The sequence below is a fragment of the Acomys russatus genome, chromosome 9, assembly GCF_903995435.1.
Source record: "Acomys russatus chromosome 9, mAcoRus1.1, whole genome shotgun sequence".
Lineage (NCBI taxonomy): Eukaryota > Metazoa > Chordata > Mammalia > Rodentia > Muridae > Acomys > Acomys russatus.
This window is the reverse complement of record NC_067145.1, coordinates 42814242-42830329: the sequence shown is the minus strand read 5'-3', so window position 1 is coordinate 42830329 and position 16088 is coordinate 42814242. Positions and strand designations below refer to the sequence as shown.

Here is a 16088-nt window from a genome sequence, read left to right as displayed (position 1 = left end):
ACTCTAGCTTGTATCAAGTAGACATAAACTAGACAGTTAAAGCAATAAATAACTGATTCCTTCTGTCTGGATTGCATTGCTCTCTGTAGCAAACAAAAAAGCACAGGTGTCTCCCCTGGCCTTCTTTCTTATTTTTCTTCTATATTGGAGTTAAGTTTCCACTATGGTGGTCCACATCCCCATGCCCCAGCTTTTAAAACAGCCAGTGCTGTTTTCCCTAGCCAGGCTTCTCAAGTAAGCTATCCACACACAATCTTCCTCACTTACAGTGGAGTCTACTCAGTGCTCACAAGGCTCTCCTTAAAAATGAGGCCAGGGTGACATGAGTTAAGGCTTGTCTCTCCCCTTTGAAGATGTAGGATTTCGGCCCCTACGCCCATTTCATGTCTGTCTGTCTTCATGTCTGTCTGTCTTCATGTTTGCCTTTTGTCTCTTAGGATACTCTGCTCCAGTGGGAAAAGCCATCCATTTCTAGCTGGGAAATTGCAGACATCAAAAACAAAGCAAACAACCCAAATTTTAGTAGTTAAGGATACATTTTTGGTAAAAAGGAGCCCCTTCCGGGGGCCACTATAACAGCCATGAGCAAGGATCCTGGCTGGTTGAGCCTAGAGTCGGACCAGCCTAGTGTCCGTTGCAAGCTCAGGTAGCATTGCTCCCACCAATGGTCCCAGCTGCTCTGAGCTTCCGCCATGTGCATCAATAGTTCTGCTGGTGGCCGTCCGGGGACTGTGTCTGTAGTGTATGAAGCTTCCAGAGCATGGTTTTTTTGTGACTGGTGTGGATTGTCTTTCCCCACGGGATCCTTATGTGTAGCTGCTGTTTTGCCCTTCCCTGTACCAAATCTTTGTTGTGCCCACGGTGCTCTCCTGCATGTAAAAGCCTAGAGCACTGACCTTTTGGCTAGGCCATCTCTACCTCAGGGTCCAGTGCAACCCTGAAGTCTGACTGGGGCCAGGTAAGTATGGGTCCTGAGCATCCCTACACACCTCTGCATCAGGGCAGGATCACCCCTTCACAAATCCCCTCTTCCCTTCCTCCCCCCCTCCTTCCCTCCTCCCTCCCTCCCAGAACCAGCCTGTCCTCCCACTTCTCCTGTCATCTTGGGATCCAAATGCATTTCATGATCAGCAAACTAAGTAAAAATCTTCGTATGTCAAATTTTTCCAGATTAGACAGTTGGGCAGAGAGTGTAGTTAAGGGTTTTCTAGAACGTGTGGTCTTCCAAAGAGAGAGGGGAGGGGATGAGTGACCCTGCCTCGCTGGGAAGACACACGTGTCTACCACAGGAGCTGAGCAATGCCTGACTGCTCTGACAGGCCGTTTTCACGGCTTCAGAATACCAGAAACGCTGCAACCACTGGAGCTAGCCAAAGAACACGGGGACACCTGTCTGTCTTCACACTTGAGTAAGAAACTGAAACTTTAATCAATTCTAGCCAGATTATAACTAGGCATCCTAATGCATTTAGGAAAATCCTAAAGTTTTGCAACTTTGTTGATTAAACAGTCCACATTTCCTACTGTAACACATACAATTCTCCACCCACCTCATTTTGGCTTTTGTGGTGCTGGGGCTGCACATGGCAGGCAAGGGTCCCACTAACGCGGTTCATCCCCAGCCCTACTCCATGTCTGTGATGCTGAGTGATGCCATCCAGAATCACCTGGGAGACGGCCTCTGGGCATGCCTGTTGGGCGTTATCATGATTACGTTAATTGGTGTGGAATGATCCATCTTATTGTGGCTAGAGGATCTTGGACCGTGCTGAGCACTAGCACGGCTCTCATCTGTCTGTTTTCTGCTTACAGATACTGTTCCTGGGCCTACACTCCCCTGCCCGGATGGACTGCAGCCTGGGAGAGGGGGCAGGGAACTAAAATCCTTCCTCCCATAAGATGCTCTTGTCAGGGTTCTCCCCCCACCAACAGAAAAGCTACTAAGACTTCCTCACAAATGCTAAATAGATACACAGATTTGCTGCTAATCAGGTAAAAGGATTTTATGTTTTTGGAGTGGTGGGAGTAAACTCAACCCTGGGAGTATCAAACCAGTCAAGAGTTTTGTAAGAGAAAAGGAAAAAAAAAAAATTTTTTTTTTAACCAAGATGACAGTCTTGTATAACAATGTCAAAATAGTCTGATAGGAAAAAATTGCAGAAATGATCAAACTTCTGTGCATTTACTGTTTTTTTCTTTTTGGTGCTTAAGTAATCAAGCCTTCACAATATTAGAAATAGATCAATTTTCTTTCTAATCTGAACAAACACAATCCTCGCAAATGATACTGATGCTTACTAAAATGCAAGATTTAAAAAAATTCTTTTCAGGCTGCATACTTTGTGGAGAATTTCTTTTCAAAGCCAAGTGTGTGTTTGTTTTTCTAGGCCTTTGGGTAGAAATATGGCATAATGGGAAAGTGTATGTAACATGTGAGTTTTATGAATTTGGTCCCACACAATTATTAACCAGTGACTCGGGTATGGAACAAAGCCAGCAGTGACTCCTGGTGTAACTGCCCCTTGGGGCCTCTGGCCATGGTCTGTTTTCTTCTCTGGCTGAGACTGTGAGATATGCAGGGAAATCACTCAGAAGTAAAATTCCTTGTTCTTACAAAGCAAGTGTAGGGAGGAAAACAGGAAAGCGGCAGATACCTCCTGGCTTGATGCTCGCTTATCTTAGTGCATATTTTGGACGCAATCCAGGTTAACCAGGGGACAGGTACATGCAGCCATGGATTTAGGCTACTGGCTCATACACATCTCAGTGACTAAAAGTATATAAACATCGAGCAGTTGTGAAACATAGTGTCTTCTTTGTTATTAGTTTAAAGGACTCCACAATGTGACAATAGGCCACATATGGTTCAGAACTTGTTCCTTTTAGGAGGCAAGAAAACTAGCACTGTGGACTCTTGAGCTTATTTTTAATTAAAACCTCTACAAATTAGGAAATGCCACATATAGTGGTGATGTGTATGTGTGTGTTATGTACAAAAACTTCCTTATGCTTGCTTCCTATGTTACCCTGGATCGTGTGAAGTCATATAAGGACATTTAGCTAAATAATCCAACCTCTGTTCATGTTTAGGACAATATCTAAGTGTTTTATCCTTCCATGCAAATAGGAGGAAAAATTTATACTTGCTTAGTACTGATTTTCGAACCCCCCTTCCCTGACGCCCCACGTCTCCAGCCTACCATTTGCCCACTAAAGGAATAAACAGACTCAGCTCAGGAGGGTAGGCCTTGCTGCCATTGTGTGTGTGTGTTTTTTTCTAATTAAAATGCAGAGTATTACACACAGTCGAGTACATCCATGCACACGTGATTTGCTGTCATCACACACAGGAAGCGAATCTCGAGAGCACAAGAGCACGCGGTGAAGGCTCATTTCATAACATCATTAAGATTCATCGTACCCGCACTTCTGAAAGGCTTTGTCAAAGCAGATAATAATGTCCTGTCAGAACTGGGCAAACAGACGCTCACGTGAAGCCGTCCTTTTGCTCCTGTTTTAGCAAGGGAGCCGAGCTGCATTCTTATTGTACAGGCTTAGGGGGAATGCTAAGGGGGCTGCTGGTTCTTATTACCCTAAAATGTTACTTAAAAAACATAGCACTAAAAGAGTTAGGTGAACAGTATGTGAGTCACCAGGTGGGTGTATTCCTGTCACGAGTGTAAGACTGTACTACAGCAGCAGGCGTAGTCAGGGGCATGACGGTGGGTGGAATTGAGGGGATCAGAAGTTTAATTTGTAATGAGTCAAGGGAAAGCACAGTCTTCTTTTCCTGAAGAGCCTTTGGAATTTACATTCTAATCTCCGGAAAAAGAGAGCTCATTTCTTTTTTGGGGGGGGGGGGTGGAGCAGGGAACGGGATTTCGAGACAGGGTTTCTCTGTGTAGTCCTGGCTGTCCTGGACTTGCTTTGTAGACCAGGTTGGCCTTGAACTCACAGTGATCCACCTGCCTCTGCCTCCCCCAATGCTGGGATTACAAGCGTGCGCCACCACGCCCGGCCAAAAGCTCATTTCTTAAGTAGTTAGTCTCTTATACCCTGTTGAGTGAAGATGGCTATGGAGACAGACTTCACACTCCAGCTTCCTGAGTAGAGCAGAAGAACCGTGTTATCTGGCAAAGAGACGCTGACGACTCTGGCTTCCTTATATTCGATACTTTTCTTTTCCATGTTCATTGATCACACATATGTGCTGAAACAACAGAGGGTTAAAAGGTATCAGGTTTCTCCTTTTAGTTTAAAAATCCACATAAAACTCATTAGGTGCTTTTGTGACATTTTCAAGAAGTGTGTTTTGTGGTACCCCTCCCTCCATCACCATCAGCTGGACAACAAGACACGAGGCACAGAAAGTGTGATGGGGTAAGAGCAGCCTGGCTTGTGACTGGTTACTGTTCACTTAAACACTTGTGTGCTTATCCGGGTGTACGCAAACTACGGTTCCATTCAATGCCTGACAAACGTTCTCTGGTGATTCAGCTTTGAGTCCTGGTCAGGATATGGTTCCCAGGCCTCCCAAAAGTAGAAATGTCTACTGGTGGAGACAGTTTTCCATGGGTGAGATGACAACTGTTTCATTGAAAGGAGAAAAAAAAATACTGGGAAATATAATCTCTACTCCGAACTCGCTTTTAGATAGCAAGAAATGTGTTCGGACCATGAAGGACCTGAGCAGTGAAGCAATCTCTCTCCCTCTGTCTCTCTCTGTGTCTCTGTCTGTCTCTGTCTCTGTCTCTGTCTCTGTCTCTCTCTCTAAGACAGGGTTTTTCCATGTAGCCCTGGCTGTCCTGGAACTCACTCTGTAGGCCACGCTAGCCTCAAACTCACAGAGATCCTCCAGCCTCTGCCTTCTGAGTGCTAGGATTATAGGTGTGCCCCCCCCCACCCCAGGTTTTCTAATATCTAATAGTGAGACATTGGTTGGACACTTTGGGTAAGATGCTTTCCTCCAGATCACTTAGGGTCGATCAGGGCCACATCATCGGGTACCATGCTGAAGGTCTGTTTCTGTGTGCTGAGATAGCTCCTTCAAATTAACTCTCCAGTGTCATTGGCATCCCAAACACCTAGGTATCAGACATGAACTGGCTTATGGAGCATTGGCTGCTTATGGTATTGGCTGGGCATCGCCAATGACTACGGAGAAAAATGAGTGTAGGTCATTGTTCCGCTTCCTGATTCTCAGAACAAAATGCAGGCAAGCACCACAGGTCTCCATCACGCCGGGACCCACCTTGTAGCGTACAGGAGGACCTAGAAGAATTCACTGTATCTCCCAGAGTGTCCACCATACCCCCATCACAAAGAACACCTAGTCATTTCACTACTGTTTTTAGTCATTTGTTACAATGATGCCAGTATTAACTATTCTCAGACCAAGAGAATTAGGGTTTTATATGCAACACTTACATTCAGGTCTCGAAAGTATTCATTGTAGTCTAACGCGTAGCCCACCACAAAGACATCTGGGATCTCAAATCCAGCATCTTAGTGGAAAGAGACAAGGAAGAATATTTAGAGCACGTAAGCATGCTATTGCCGTGTGCTGCTGTGGCACTTTAAGTGGTGAGGCAGAAGTGAGAATAGTGTGTAAGACAAGCCCAGCAGGTGCCTGGGCCGGAAGGATGGCTTGGAACAAACAGCAAACAAGCAAGCATGCATGAGGAACCGACCTCTAGCATCCAGAGCTGAGGAAGGGTTCAGGAGGCCCTGTGGATGATGAGAAGTATGTAGATGCTAACTAGCCACATGGCCTTGTTCAAAGCGAGCAGCACATAACGTCATAATGCCTAAGGAGATACACTTCAAAGCACAGGGGAGCATTCAAACAGAAAGCACCATGGCACGGCCATACAGAACACGGTGTGCCCGCTGCAGCAACCGGGAAGCAGTTCTCCCGCCGCGTCACTGTCCTCAGCTGGGAGACAGTGTGAAAGGGAAGGGGCATGATGCTCAGCTTGATGGAGAGAACGCAGAAGGTTGTCTCCATGCTGACCTCTGCATCAACGATGCGGGGATCCTAACTAGCTCTTTATCTCCATCGAGGGTAGAACGAGAGGAGATGGTACAAGGTCCTTGGGCTTACAGAGGGCGGCTACTGAGATGAAGAAGATGTTTACTAAGAGATACTGGTTCTCTTCCAGAACTCTTCAGGCAGAATAAATGTGTGTGGCCCCGTGGCTTTCAAACTTGTTTCAGTGTGTAAGTTCATTTACTATAATACAATAGAAGAGACATGTCCGTCTAGTTATATGACACTGTCCTTGGTACAGCCTGTGGGCTAGGAGCATGGGCAATGTTCTTCATGGTCACTATCATTTTGTTTGTTTGTTTGTTTCCTGTTTGTTTTTTCCAAGATAGTGTTTCTCTACATAGTCCTTGGCTATCCGGGAACTCCCTCTGTAGACCAGGCTGGCCTTGAACTTGGAGATTTGCCTGCCTCTGTCTCTGGAGTGCTGGGATTAAAGTCCTGCGCAACCACTGCCCAGCCCATCATTTTGATCTCTATGACCCAATATGCTTTCCCATGGAGGAGCCAAGGTCTAAATTACAGAAAGTGCTAGAAGTAAAGAATCAGTTTTCTAGGGGCCTGTATTATGGGGTCACTAGGTAGGTAGCCCGATTGATTCCTAAAACTTGCTGTTTCTTGGAAAAATAATCGAAGAGGAACTAAGGACAGTGGCATGTGTCTGTAATCTCAGTCCTTGGGAAACTGAGGCAGGAGACTTTTAAGATGAGTGCTAGCCTAGGCTACACAGAGAGACTCTGTTTAAACAAAGAGAAACAAGTTCAAAAAGGAGAAGCAAGGGCAGAAGAAAAGACCTTAGCTCTTGAGCACATAGCAAGGAGTCAAAGACACAAACGCACCCCAAAAAGAAAGGAGAAGTGGATTCTGAGCCAGCTAACAGAAGAGGATTAGATTCCGGGAAATGCTATTTTATCAGTAACAGGTATGGTAGTTCAGACTGTGAAAACTGAAGTCCAGGGCTGTGTAGAATATTGGCTGAATATTGTGACATTAGGGCATGAGAAGATGACAAGGAGTCAGCGGGGCTGTCAGGAATCAGACAGAGGAGCCGTTGCGCACTGATGAGGGCGGCTCCTGCAGCACCTGTAAATGCTATGACTGGAAGCAGCCTGCCTGGGCTCATTACTGACCCTCTTCATTCGAGTATGTGACCCTGGCATTTTTAAGAAGTTTATTTGAGCTTCTTGGGTTCCATTTCCTCATCCGTTAAATGGGCGTGACAATAGCAGCTGCCTCTAGAGAGCTGTTGTGAAGACTAAATTAAATAACTCCTACTTGCCTGTAGGAACCTGGCCTGGCACATCATAACTACTTACAGTGTTGGTTGCTATTACTCAAAAGTGTGCATGTGTGTTTGTGTGTGTTTCTATCTCAAAAGTGTTATGTGTGCATGCGTGTGTGTGTGTGTGTGTGTGTGTGTGTGTGTGTGTGTGTGTGTGTATGCACATGCACGGGTACACACTGTTCTACCACTGAGTCACATCCCCAGCCCCAGATGTTCTTATTTTATGTTGTTGTTGTTAAAAAAATGACACAAAAGATTCATAACTAGTTGAATTTGGTTTTATTGTGTCTTCTTAAGATGAGGTCTTAGTATGTAGCCCAGGCTGGCCTTGAACTCATCATCTTTTTGTAGCCTCCTGAATGAGATTATGGGCACATGACATCATACCTGCCCTTAACTGGATATGTTTTATTTTTTAAGATGTTATTTTTATCATATTCTCTCTCTCTCTCTCTCTCTCTCTCTCTCTCTCTCTCTCTCTGTGTGTGTGTGTGTGTGTACGTGTGCGTACGCAAGAGGCTGTGGAGGCCAGACATATCACAACCTGGAAAATGAACTGAGAGGTGGCTGTGAACTGTCTCACGTAGGTGTTGGAAGCAGAACATGGATCCTCTGAAGGGCAGTATGTTTTTAACTGCTGGGCCATCTCTCCAGCCCTATGTCTTCAATGTCATTTAATACAATTTCCTCACAAAAGTTCTGCTTAATAACCTCATATAATGACAGTGACATACAGACCAGATCCCAAGGCCAGTAACCAACAGGAACAGGCCATAGTGCTCGCTCTCTCTCTCTGTGCCCTGAATGCGATTAGGGACCCAGCAGAGGAGACCTGGGTTTAGAGTGACGAGGCCCTGCCTCACAACCCCTTCATACTATTCTCCTCGGCTAATGTTTTTTCAGCTTGCTGATGAGAACCAGAGCCAACTTATTCTATGGGCTTTAGAGCAAATGTAAGTAGAGAATTTTAGCTGAAGTCTGCCTTATGCAAATAAAAAAAATCACCTGTTGTTAAGAATAATAAATAATTCAGTGGCTTATTTATCCCTCCTGGCAACAGAGTGGAAGAAAGAAAAATGCCCTGGACAGGGGAGTCCCCCAGAGCACATGCCTGAAGTCAAGTATGAGGATGGTACCCAGAGGGGCCTGCTTGCTTGTGTTCTGTGTCCCTGAATTTTTGTTGGTGGTAGCAGGGAGATGCCTCTCTAAATGTGCAGGGTGTGGGAGGGATGGGGAGAATTCTTCTAAAGCTTTGTAGTGCCTCTTTGGTGAAAATAATTGGTCTAGGGGAGGAAGTCTACCTCTACCCCAAAACTGATCAACTGCATAAAATGTAACAGTAGAAGTGTCCAGTGCAGCCTGTAATCCCAGAACTCAGAAAGCTGAGAGGGGAGAAGCCTGTTTGAGGCCAGCCCAGCTACATAGCTGAGTTGTGTAGTAGCCTGGACTGGATCACGTACCAGTGAGGTTTCTTAAAATTCAATAAAACCAAACCAAACAAAAATCCAATACCTAGAATGGGTTTGTTATGAAAGACGCAAATACAAAGAAGTGGGCCCTCAGCCGGGCGCGGTAGTGCACACCGGCAATCCCAGCACTCAGGGACGCAGAAGCAGGTGGAGCTCTGTGAGTTCGAGGCCAGCCTGGTCTACCAAATGAGTCCAGGACAGCCAAGGCTATACAGAGAAACCCTGTCTTGAGGGAAAAGAAAAACGGGCCTTCAAAGAGCCCTTCACAAGGAGATGGAGACAAAGGATTCGTAGCATTATCGGTCTCACGTGAAATGCCAAAATAAAACACCAGTGCCAGAAAATCACCCAAACTCTGCAGCACTTACAGTCAGGTCGAAAACTGTCACTTCGGGCTGTTCTTTTCACCAACAAGCTGCCATTAAAGAAAGGAAATTACTTCAGTCACTTCAATAGATTAAGAGAATTAACCACTGTTGGGCTGTGTACTCCTCTCAAGCCTGTGGGGCATCGCCATGGCCTGCTCATTCCCGCCTCTGCTGCTGCAGCTTGGTATCGCTGTGCTGGCTAAAAGGAAGAGTGCTGAGCATGCGGAGAAGGGCTCCTGCCAAAGGCCTTCCTCTAGCCCTTCTCTCTAAGGCTGGCAATCTGAGCTATTTGTCAGCGTGGTTGTACTGCAGCATCCCAGGTACGGGGCCAGTGGCAGAGCAGCACTCTGTAAGAGGAGCCCTCTTAGTCCCATGTTAAAGGACAGCGTGTGTGTTATGGTGTCCGACTCACCTGGCTACCTTAACCATGTTGGGCTTGTACTTCTCGATGCTGCTGAGCAGTGCCTTCATGGTCCTCCCGGTTCCAACAACATCCTTTGCAAAAAGCAGACAAGGTCAACAAAGCAATGTGCACAGCATAATGCACTTTATAGTTGCAGAGCGATTCTTTATTAATAAAATGCACGTTAATTTCAAATGCCAGATGACAGGAGTCGACACAGGAAGCAAAATCAGTTATGTTTTCATGGGCATTTCCTTTTGGAAGCTAGAGACTATGCTGGCGAATCTTCTGCCCCTGCCTCCTTCAGCTGTGAGGAAGGATTCTGCTTAGCCTCTGGAGAGCCTCACTGAGTGCACCTAGACTTCTGCATGCGCAGTCAGGGACTAAATTTGGCCTGGAGGTTACATTTCACAATGGAAGAGACACATGAATTTTCATGGACATGGGCTGTACATCTGAATACATTGAAAGGATAAACACCTCCCCGGCCTCCCTACTCCTTAGGGGATGCTATGGCTGGGCAGCTAAATGTGTCTGGGAGGCAGCTGGTGACAGCCAGGAGGTCCGAGCTCCTCAGCTGCGGTGAGTGAGAATGGAGTCTCCATTGCTGAGCCATGGATGCACAGTTACACCGCATTAGCTGCTGTGATTTATCGTCCTCCTGACAGAACTCAGCTGTCAGGGGCTGAGGATGAACACCACAGGACAGAGTCTAGACAGGGTCCAGCCACTCATCTGGCTGGAGGGTCTACTTGTGAGGTGTGTGAAGTCAGAACTGCACATACAGAAGGCCACACTGGCAAACAAAAGCCCGAGGACAAAAAGACCCTTTGATTTCTGGCGACGGATAAGTAGGGTGTCCTCTGGAGGGAGCATGGCCATTTACTATGGGAGTCTACTGTGGTGACAAGACAGCCTTTCTGTTTCTTTCTTAATAGAACAACAACAAAACAAAAGACCTACCATTACCCAAACACCATAGGTTTTCCTTGGGTTGCTATATCAATTGATTGAATTTAAGATTTTTCTTTTTTTCCGAGACAGGGTTTCTCTGGGTAGCCTTGGCTGTCCTAAACTCACTTTGTAGATCAGGCTGGCCTTGAACTCACAGCGATCTACCTGTCTCTGCCTCCCAAGTGCTGGGATTAAAGGTGTGCGCCACCACAGAACGTAAGATTTTTGAGGCTTGAGAATGGATTAAAAGCATGAGAGGTCATTAGGTGAGGGCGGTTATAGCCTTGGTTCTCCTGTTAAATAAATAACAGTAAATGTATTGACTGGTTCTACAAGCTAGTTTACTCTCTCTACAAGTGTCTGGCTCATAAATCCATGTAAGACTGGGTTGAGACGTATGTGAGATTGGATATAAAACAGTACCACCTACCAACTAGGCATTGTAAAGTGTCGATTCGGAGTCATCTGAAGCCAGAGCCTATCATTGGCTTCTGTTCAATGCAATTGAAGAGTCACACACAGTGGGGACTCAGTACGTGGCCAGTTTGATAAACAAGGCCAGTATTTTAAAACTCACCATTAGAGTCTTGGAACTTCCAAATACAGAAAAGGAAAAGGCCAGCTTACCTCAACAATGAGGACATTCTGGAGGGAAATAAAAAAACCAAAACAACATTTCAGAATATGATTTAAAAAAAAAAAAAAAGCCTGGGTCACAGTATAGATGCAAGTTTTGCTTTCAGTTAGCATTTCAGTGTGCTGAATAGGCCTCCCCATCCTACAAGCCCAAGCAATTAGAGTAGTGGTTCTCAACGTGTGGGTCACAACCCCATTTGTCCTTTTTACAGACCACCTGTATATCAGATATTTACATTACGATCCATAACAGTAGCGAAATTACAGTTATGGAGTAGCAATGTCTGGGATTCATTTTAACAGCCCCATGGAATCACGTGGTATTGCGATTTTATCGTCTATATTCAGGTTAGTTAGTAGCAGGCTCATGTTAGACCTTGTTGCCGATTTGAAGTGAGTATCCATAAAGTTATGACATCTGAACAGTACCCCATCCCTCTGTCTCCTATCTTTGGGGTTACAAGGCCACCAGGAAAGCCAGCCCTACACAAACTACATCACTGTACTAGAGCGACAGCTCTATTCTCAGGTGACTCTGAGAATCCCCAGTGAATCTACCCTGGGACTTTCAACCCTGAGGAAACATGGAGCTGTGAGGGCCCTGCTGCAGCTCTTTTTTTCTTTTTCTTTTTAACAGATGTGAGATCCCTTGCTAAATGTTCACAAAGTATCCATCTACTTTGGCCTATGAACACAAATTACATCCAGTTTCACCAGGCATGGTGGCCCATGCCTTTAATCCCAGCACTTGGGAGGCAGAGGAAGTGGATCACTGTGAGTTCAAGGACAGCCTGATCTACAAAGTGAGTCCAGGACTGCCAAGGCTACACAGAGAAATGCTGTCTTGAAGAACAAACAAACCAAACCAAAACAAACCAAAACAAACCAAAACAAAAAAATTACAACCAGTTTCTTGTTAGATAGCTTCTTCACCTGCTAGACTCTAAAGTTCACACAGCAGGGGATTGTGCTTGTCTTGTGCACTGCTGCATTCCTACTGTCCTACTGTACTGGCTGCTTGCAGAAGCAACAATTGTCTTTTAAAAGAAGAAGGACTAAAAAAAGAGAAAAAAGAATAACGACTATTAAGCTTATTAACAGATTAAAATCAACCAATTAATTGAATGAGTAATAATCTGCCAATGCTGTTCCATCAAATTATGGATATGTTAATACACCATTCCACTAGCTGGGGAGAATATCCCTTGAAATTAATGCGGTTTCATTTTATGCTTTAAACTTTTTTTTATTAATTAATTAATTAATTTTATGCAGGCACACGTGCACATGTGAAGGCTAGAAGACAATTAGGAGTGGATTATCTTCTCAGATCATGTGTGTTCTGGGCACTGAACTCAGGCTTGGGGACAAGTGCTTTAACCTGCTGGGGCCTCTTGCCATCCCTCTCATCTTTTCATCCATCCTCAGTTAAGTGACACTGTAATGTCAGACCGAACTATAGGTTCCTTATTTATATCTGACACAAAGGAGAGTTAATGAATAAAAATGCTAACAGGAAATTTACCTATGCAAGAACCATGGCAAGGTTGTTATTTCCATGTCAAACATGTAGGCAAGCCTTTCCAGAAGAGCTTTTCGCCTACGGATGGCATTCTTTTTAAACCCATTCATTAAGAATATTAGTTTTATAATCAAGATGAAAGGCTATACTGTCTACACTCCATGCCACTGCATGTGAGTGTCAGTCCATTGTGTCCCTTAAGACTCATGCTGACAGGAGTCCCTTTAGCATTTTCAACATGGCTCCTTCTGGCCTTTGCCCTCGATCCACAGCACTTAACTTAGCTGTGTACTTTCAGTTTGACTGAGGCTGGACTAAACTTATGAGCTACCCAGGATGCTCAGGGAAGGCTGTGGTTAGTTGGATTTCCTTGTTCACAAAGCTGTTTTTGGTTCAGTTATGTAAACAAAAATTTCTTTCCAAAATATGTTGGTATGCATTCTTGTGTAACTAAGTAGGGAGCCCTGAAAGAATTCCTCCCCCCCCCTCTCCTTCTCTCCCTCCCTCGTCCTCTCTTTCCATCTCCCTGCTCTCCAAAGTCATCTTTGAAAAGACTAGCCACAGTTCTCAGACTGTAGGCAGGAAGTGGGACTCGGATATGTATTGATACTAAGATATATTGTTAAAGTTATTTCAACATATTTTAAGCTTGAAAAGTTTTAAGGAAAAATGCTGCCTCTCCCTACATGTGGCTTTAAGAGAGCAGTCACTTTGAACTCTGCCCTGTCTTTCTGGCTGCTAAGACTGTGGTTCTCATATGCACAGGTACTTTATAGTTCTAAAACTGCATACATTAAAAAAAAAACAAAACCTCATTTTTTGTTTGTTTTGTTTTGTTTTTTTGCAAGGCTGAGATTGAATGCTGGATCTCCTGCATGCTAGGCAAGTGTTCTGGCCTCAGCCTCCTATATTACTAACATGTTTTATATAGCCAATTTTATTTTTAAATGTATTAAAAATATATTAAGTATATATCTTATGTAGTACTTTTTAAAAGGGTTAAATTTACCATAACATTCTCTACTTTATTTAACCAAAATCTTAGCTCAATCAAAAATGATAAATTGTTAGTATCACATAAAGCCAACTACACATTTAATATTTCCCAACTGTCCTTTAAAAGGCCTTTTTAAATTTGTCTGGTCAATCTAAGACCACACACTGGACTCTGCTATGCTTTGAATGTATTCTCTGGTGTTTCTGCACTAGAAAGTTCTTCACCAGTAAATACTAAGACAGGGCCTAATAAAAGACGACCCAACCACGTATTCTGCCCTCACTAACAGAATATTACCATCACTGCAAGAATGGCTTAGTTGCCTCAATAGCAGATTGTCCTAAAAGTGAGGCAGGTCCCTTTCAGGCTCTCATAGCTCTTCCTTGTCTTTCCACTTTCCACCATGGGGTGAGTCAGTGTGAAGGACCAAGGTATAGAAGATGTAATTGTAGAGTTTGCATTAGTATCTAAGGTAACCAAGCCTAGTGTTTCCATACTCCAACATAAGATTTTAGGGTAAGAGACAAACAGTAAGCTCATCATCAGACGGTCAGCACAGAGTGCAGGAAAAGGAGGTCCAGCTATCGCGGTGCACACGTAGGCATAGCACCCAAGCAGCAGAGGCAGGAAGATCCTGAGTTCTAGCTTAGCTTGGGTTATACAGCAAGACTTTGGAAGGAAGGAAGGCAGGCAGGAAGGAAGGAAGGAAAGAAGGAAGGAAGGAGATGGGGAAGAATAAAAAAAGATAGAACTTTGTGTGACAAATGAATAATTTTGGCTCATTTCTTTCACTTTCTGTAGCTCATTTTCCTTAGGAGACATCACCCCCACCTGTCTTTGATGGTCCGCAGCTCTTCGCTACCCAACCTTTAGTTGCCATCGACTGCTTTTAATTTGTACAGAGCAGCGGTCTACGAAGGTTCCCACTTTCTGAGTGGGCAACGCTGGGGATTCTTTTGAGAACACTCTGTGCCTCCAGGACACGTCCCATCTGATAACCGCCATGGCTGAATCTGAGGCATTTGCCAATTACTGTCTTAGTCATCCTGTCACACCTAGCTCACTTCCTCTGAGGGAGCCAGTAAAAGTCTGCGGGGGCTGCAGGCAAACATTCTGCAAGAGACTCCAGCGGGTTGTTTCGCTGCCATCCTGAGGATCGAGCAAAGCCTACCACACCGAGTTTTCCTAATGAAGAGGGAACGCCAAGAGGAATCACACAACGAACGAACGATTTCCTCCTCGAGTTGGCTAGTCCCATTTTTAACCTTTGAGGGCACAGCGCGATCAGCATGCCCTGCTGTCTCAACAGCAGCAACAGGGGTTTGTGGGTGTGGTCACCCTCAGAGGGATTGGCACGGCAGGAAGATGGACTGGATGGTAGCTGCTGGCTGTGAGGAGGTGTGCGAATACAAATCCCACAGAGAAAGGAATGTCGCTCAGCATTTCATTTTATGTGATAACTCACAAAACTGCCGGAGTCATCCATCAGTGGGCAATTTCACTATTGTTCTCAGCCTAGTCAGGAGCAATAAAAAGGAATGATTTAAGCAGTTAAGGAGGGGATGGGGGGGGGCGGTGGATTTTGGCAAAATTCATAGCTTCATTCTGGTATTTGATTAGAAACTTATTTGGGGGTGGGGCGCCTGTCCCCTGAAACCCTGCACCAACCCTGCACAGCTGTGTGCCTGCAGTGCCAGATCTGGGCCCGCTCGCTTCCCTGCCTTTGGTTTTATTTCTCTTGAACATGAACTCAATCTTACTGCTTTAATGGAGCCACACAAATTTCTGAAGTGCCAGGATTAAATCAACCTAGGAAGAGAATCAGAGAGGGAGAGAGTGTGGTGCGCAGACAGCTTAAACACACTGAGCAAATGCTTTTAAGTATGAGAGCTGATTGAACAGGACCGGTGAGGGCTCATTGTATTCAGCAGCACTGGCCTATTTAGAGCCATGACTCAGACCGCCCCTCCCCCACCCTCTAAAGAGAGAGAAGGCAGTGGAAAAGATACAGAGGGAGAGAGAAAGATGAAATGCGTTCTCTTATTTGAACTCCAACATCTTTAGAGGACCCCAGAGGTTCCAGAGCTGTTGGTGACACACATGGCACAGCTGATGGGGGAAAGCTCTTTCAGAAACAAACTCAAGAACCATTTCTATGCCTCTTTCTTGAATTTTGCTGCATTCCTTGTCCTGCAGCTTTGCATCACTAGGCCAGGATGGCTCAGGCCCTGGCAGTCCTGTCCCTTGCACTTCCTTCTACCATGTGTCAGGCTCACTCTTTTTTTTAAAAATTCATATTAAAGAAATATGTTAGTTAAATTCATAACTAGTTGTATTGGTAGAACTTTCTATGATATACCACAAGCATATTATTTTCTACTTAGAGAGCTCCATGATGTCACCTCAGG

General features: G+C 44.9%; 1 protein-coding gene across 1 annotated transcript in view; it reads right to left on the bottom strand.

Annotated features, from left to right (window-relative positions):
• Positions 1 to 3853: 3853 nt before the first annotated feature.
• Prtfdc1 (phosphoribosyl transferase domain containing 1) overlaps positions 3854 to 16088 on the bottom strand; it is an 86283-nt gene continuing 74048 nt past the window's right edge. The window contains exons 5-9 of the mRNA XM_051151243.1: positions 11153 to 11170; positions 9581 to 9663; positions 9169 to 9215; positions 5428 to 5504; positions 3854 to 4210 (exon numbers count right to left, since the gene is read on the bottom strand). Of these exons, the coding sequence (XP_051007200.1) occupies positions 4163 to 4210; positions 5428 to 5504; positions 9169 to 9215; positions 9581 to 9663; positions 11153 to 11170 (273 nt within the window). The 3' untranslated portion in view covers positions 3854 to 4162. The remainder of the gene's footprint in view (positions 4211 to 5427; positions 5505 to 9168; positions 9216 to 9580; positions 9664 to 11152; positions 11171 to 16088) is intronic.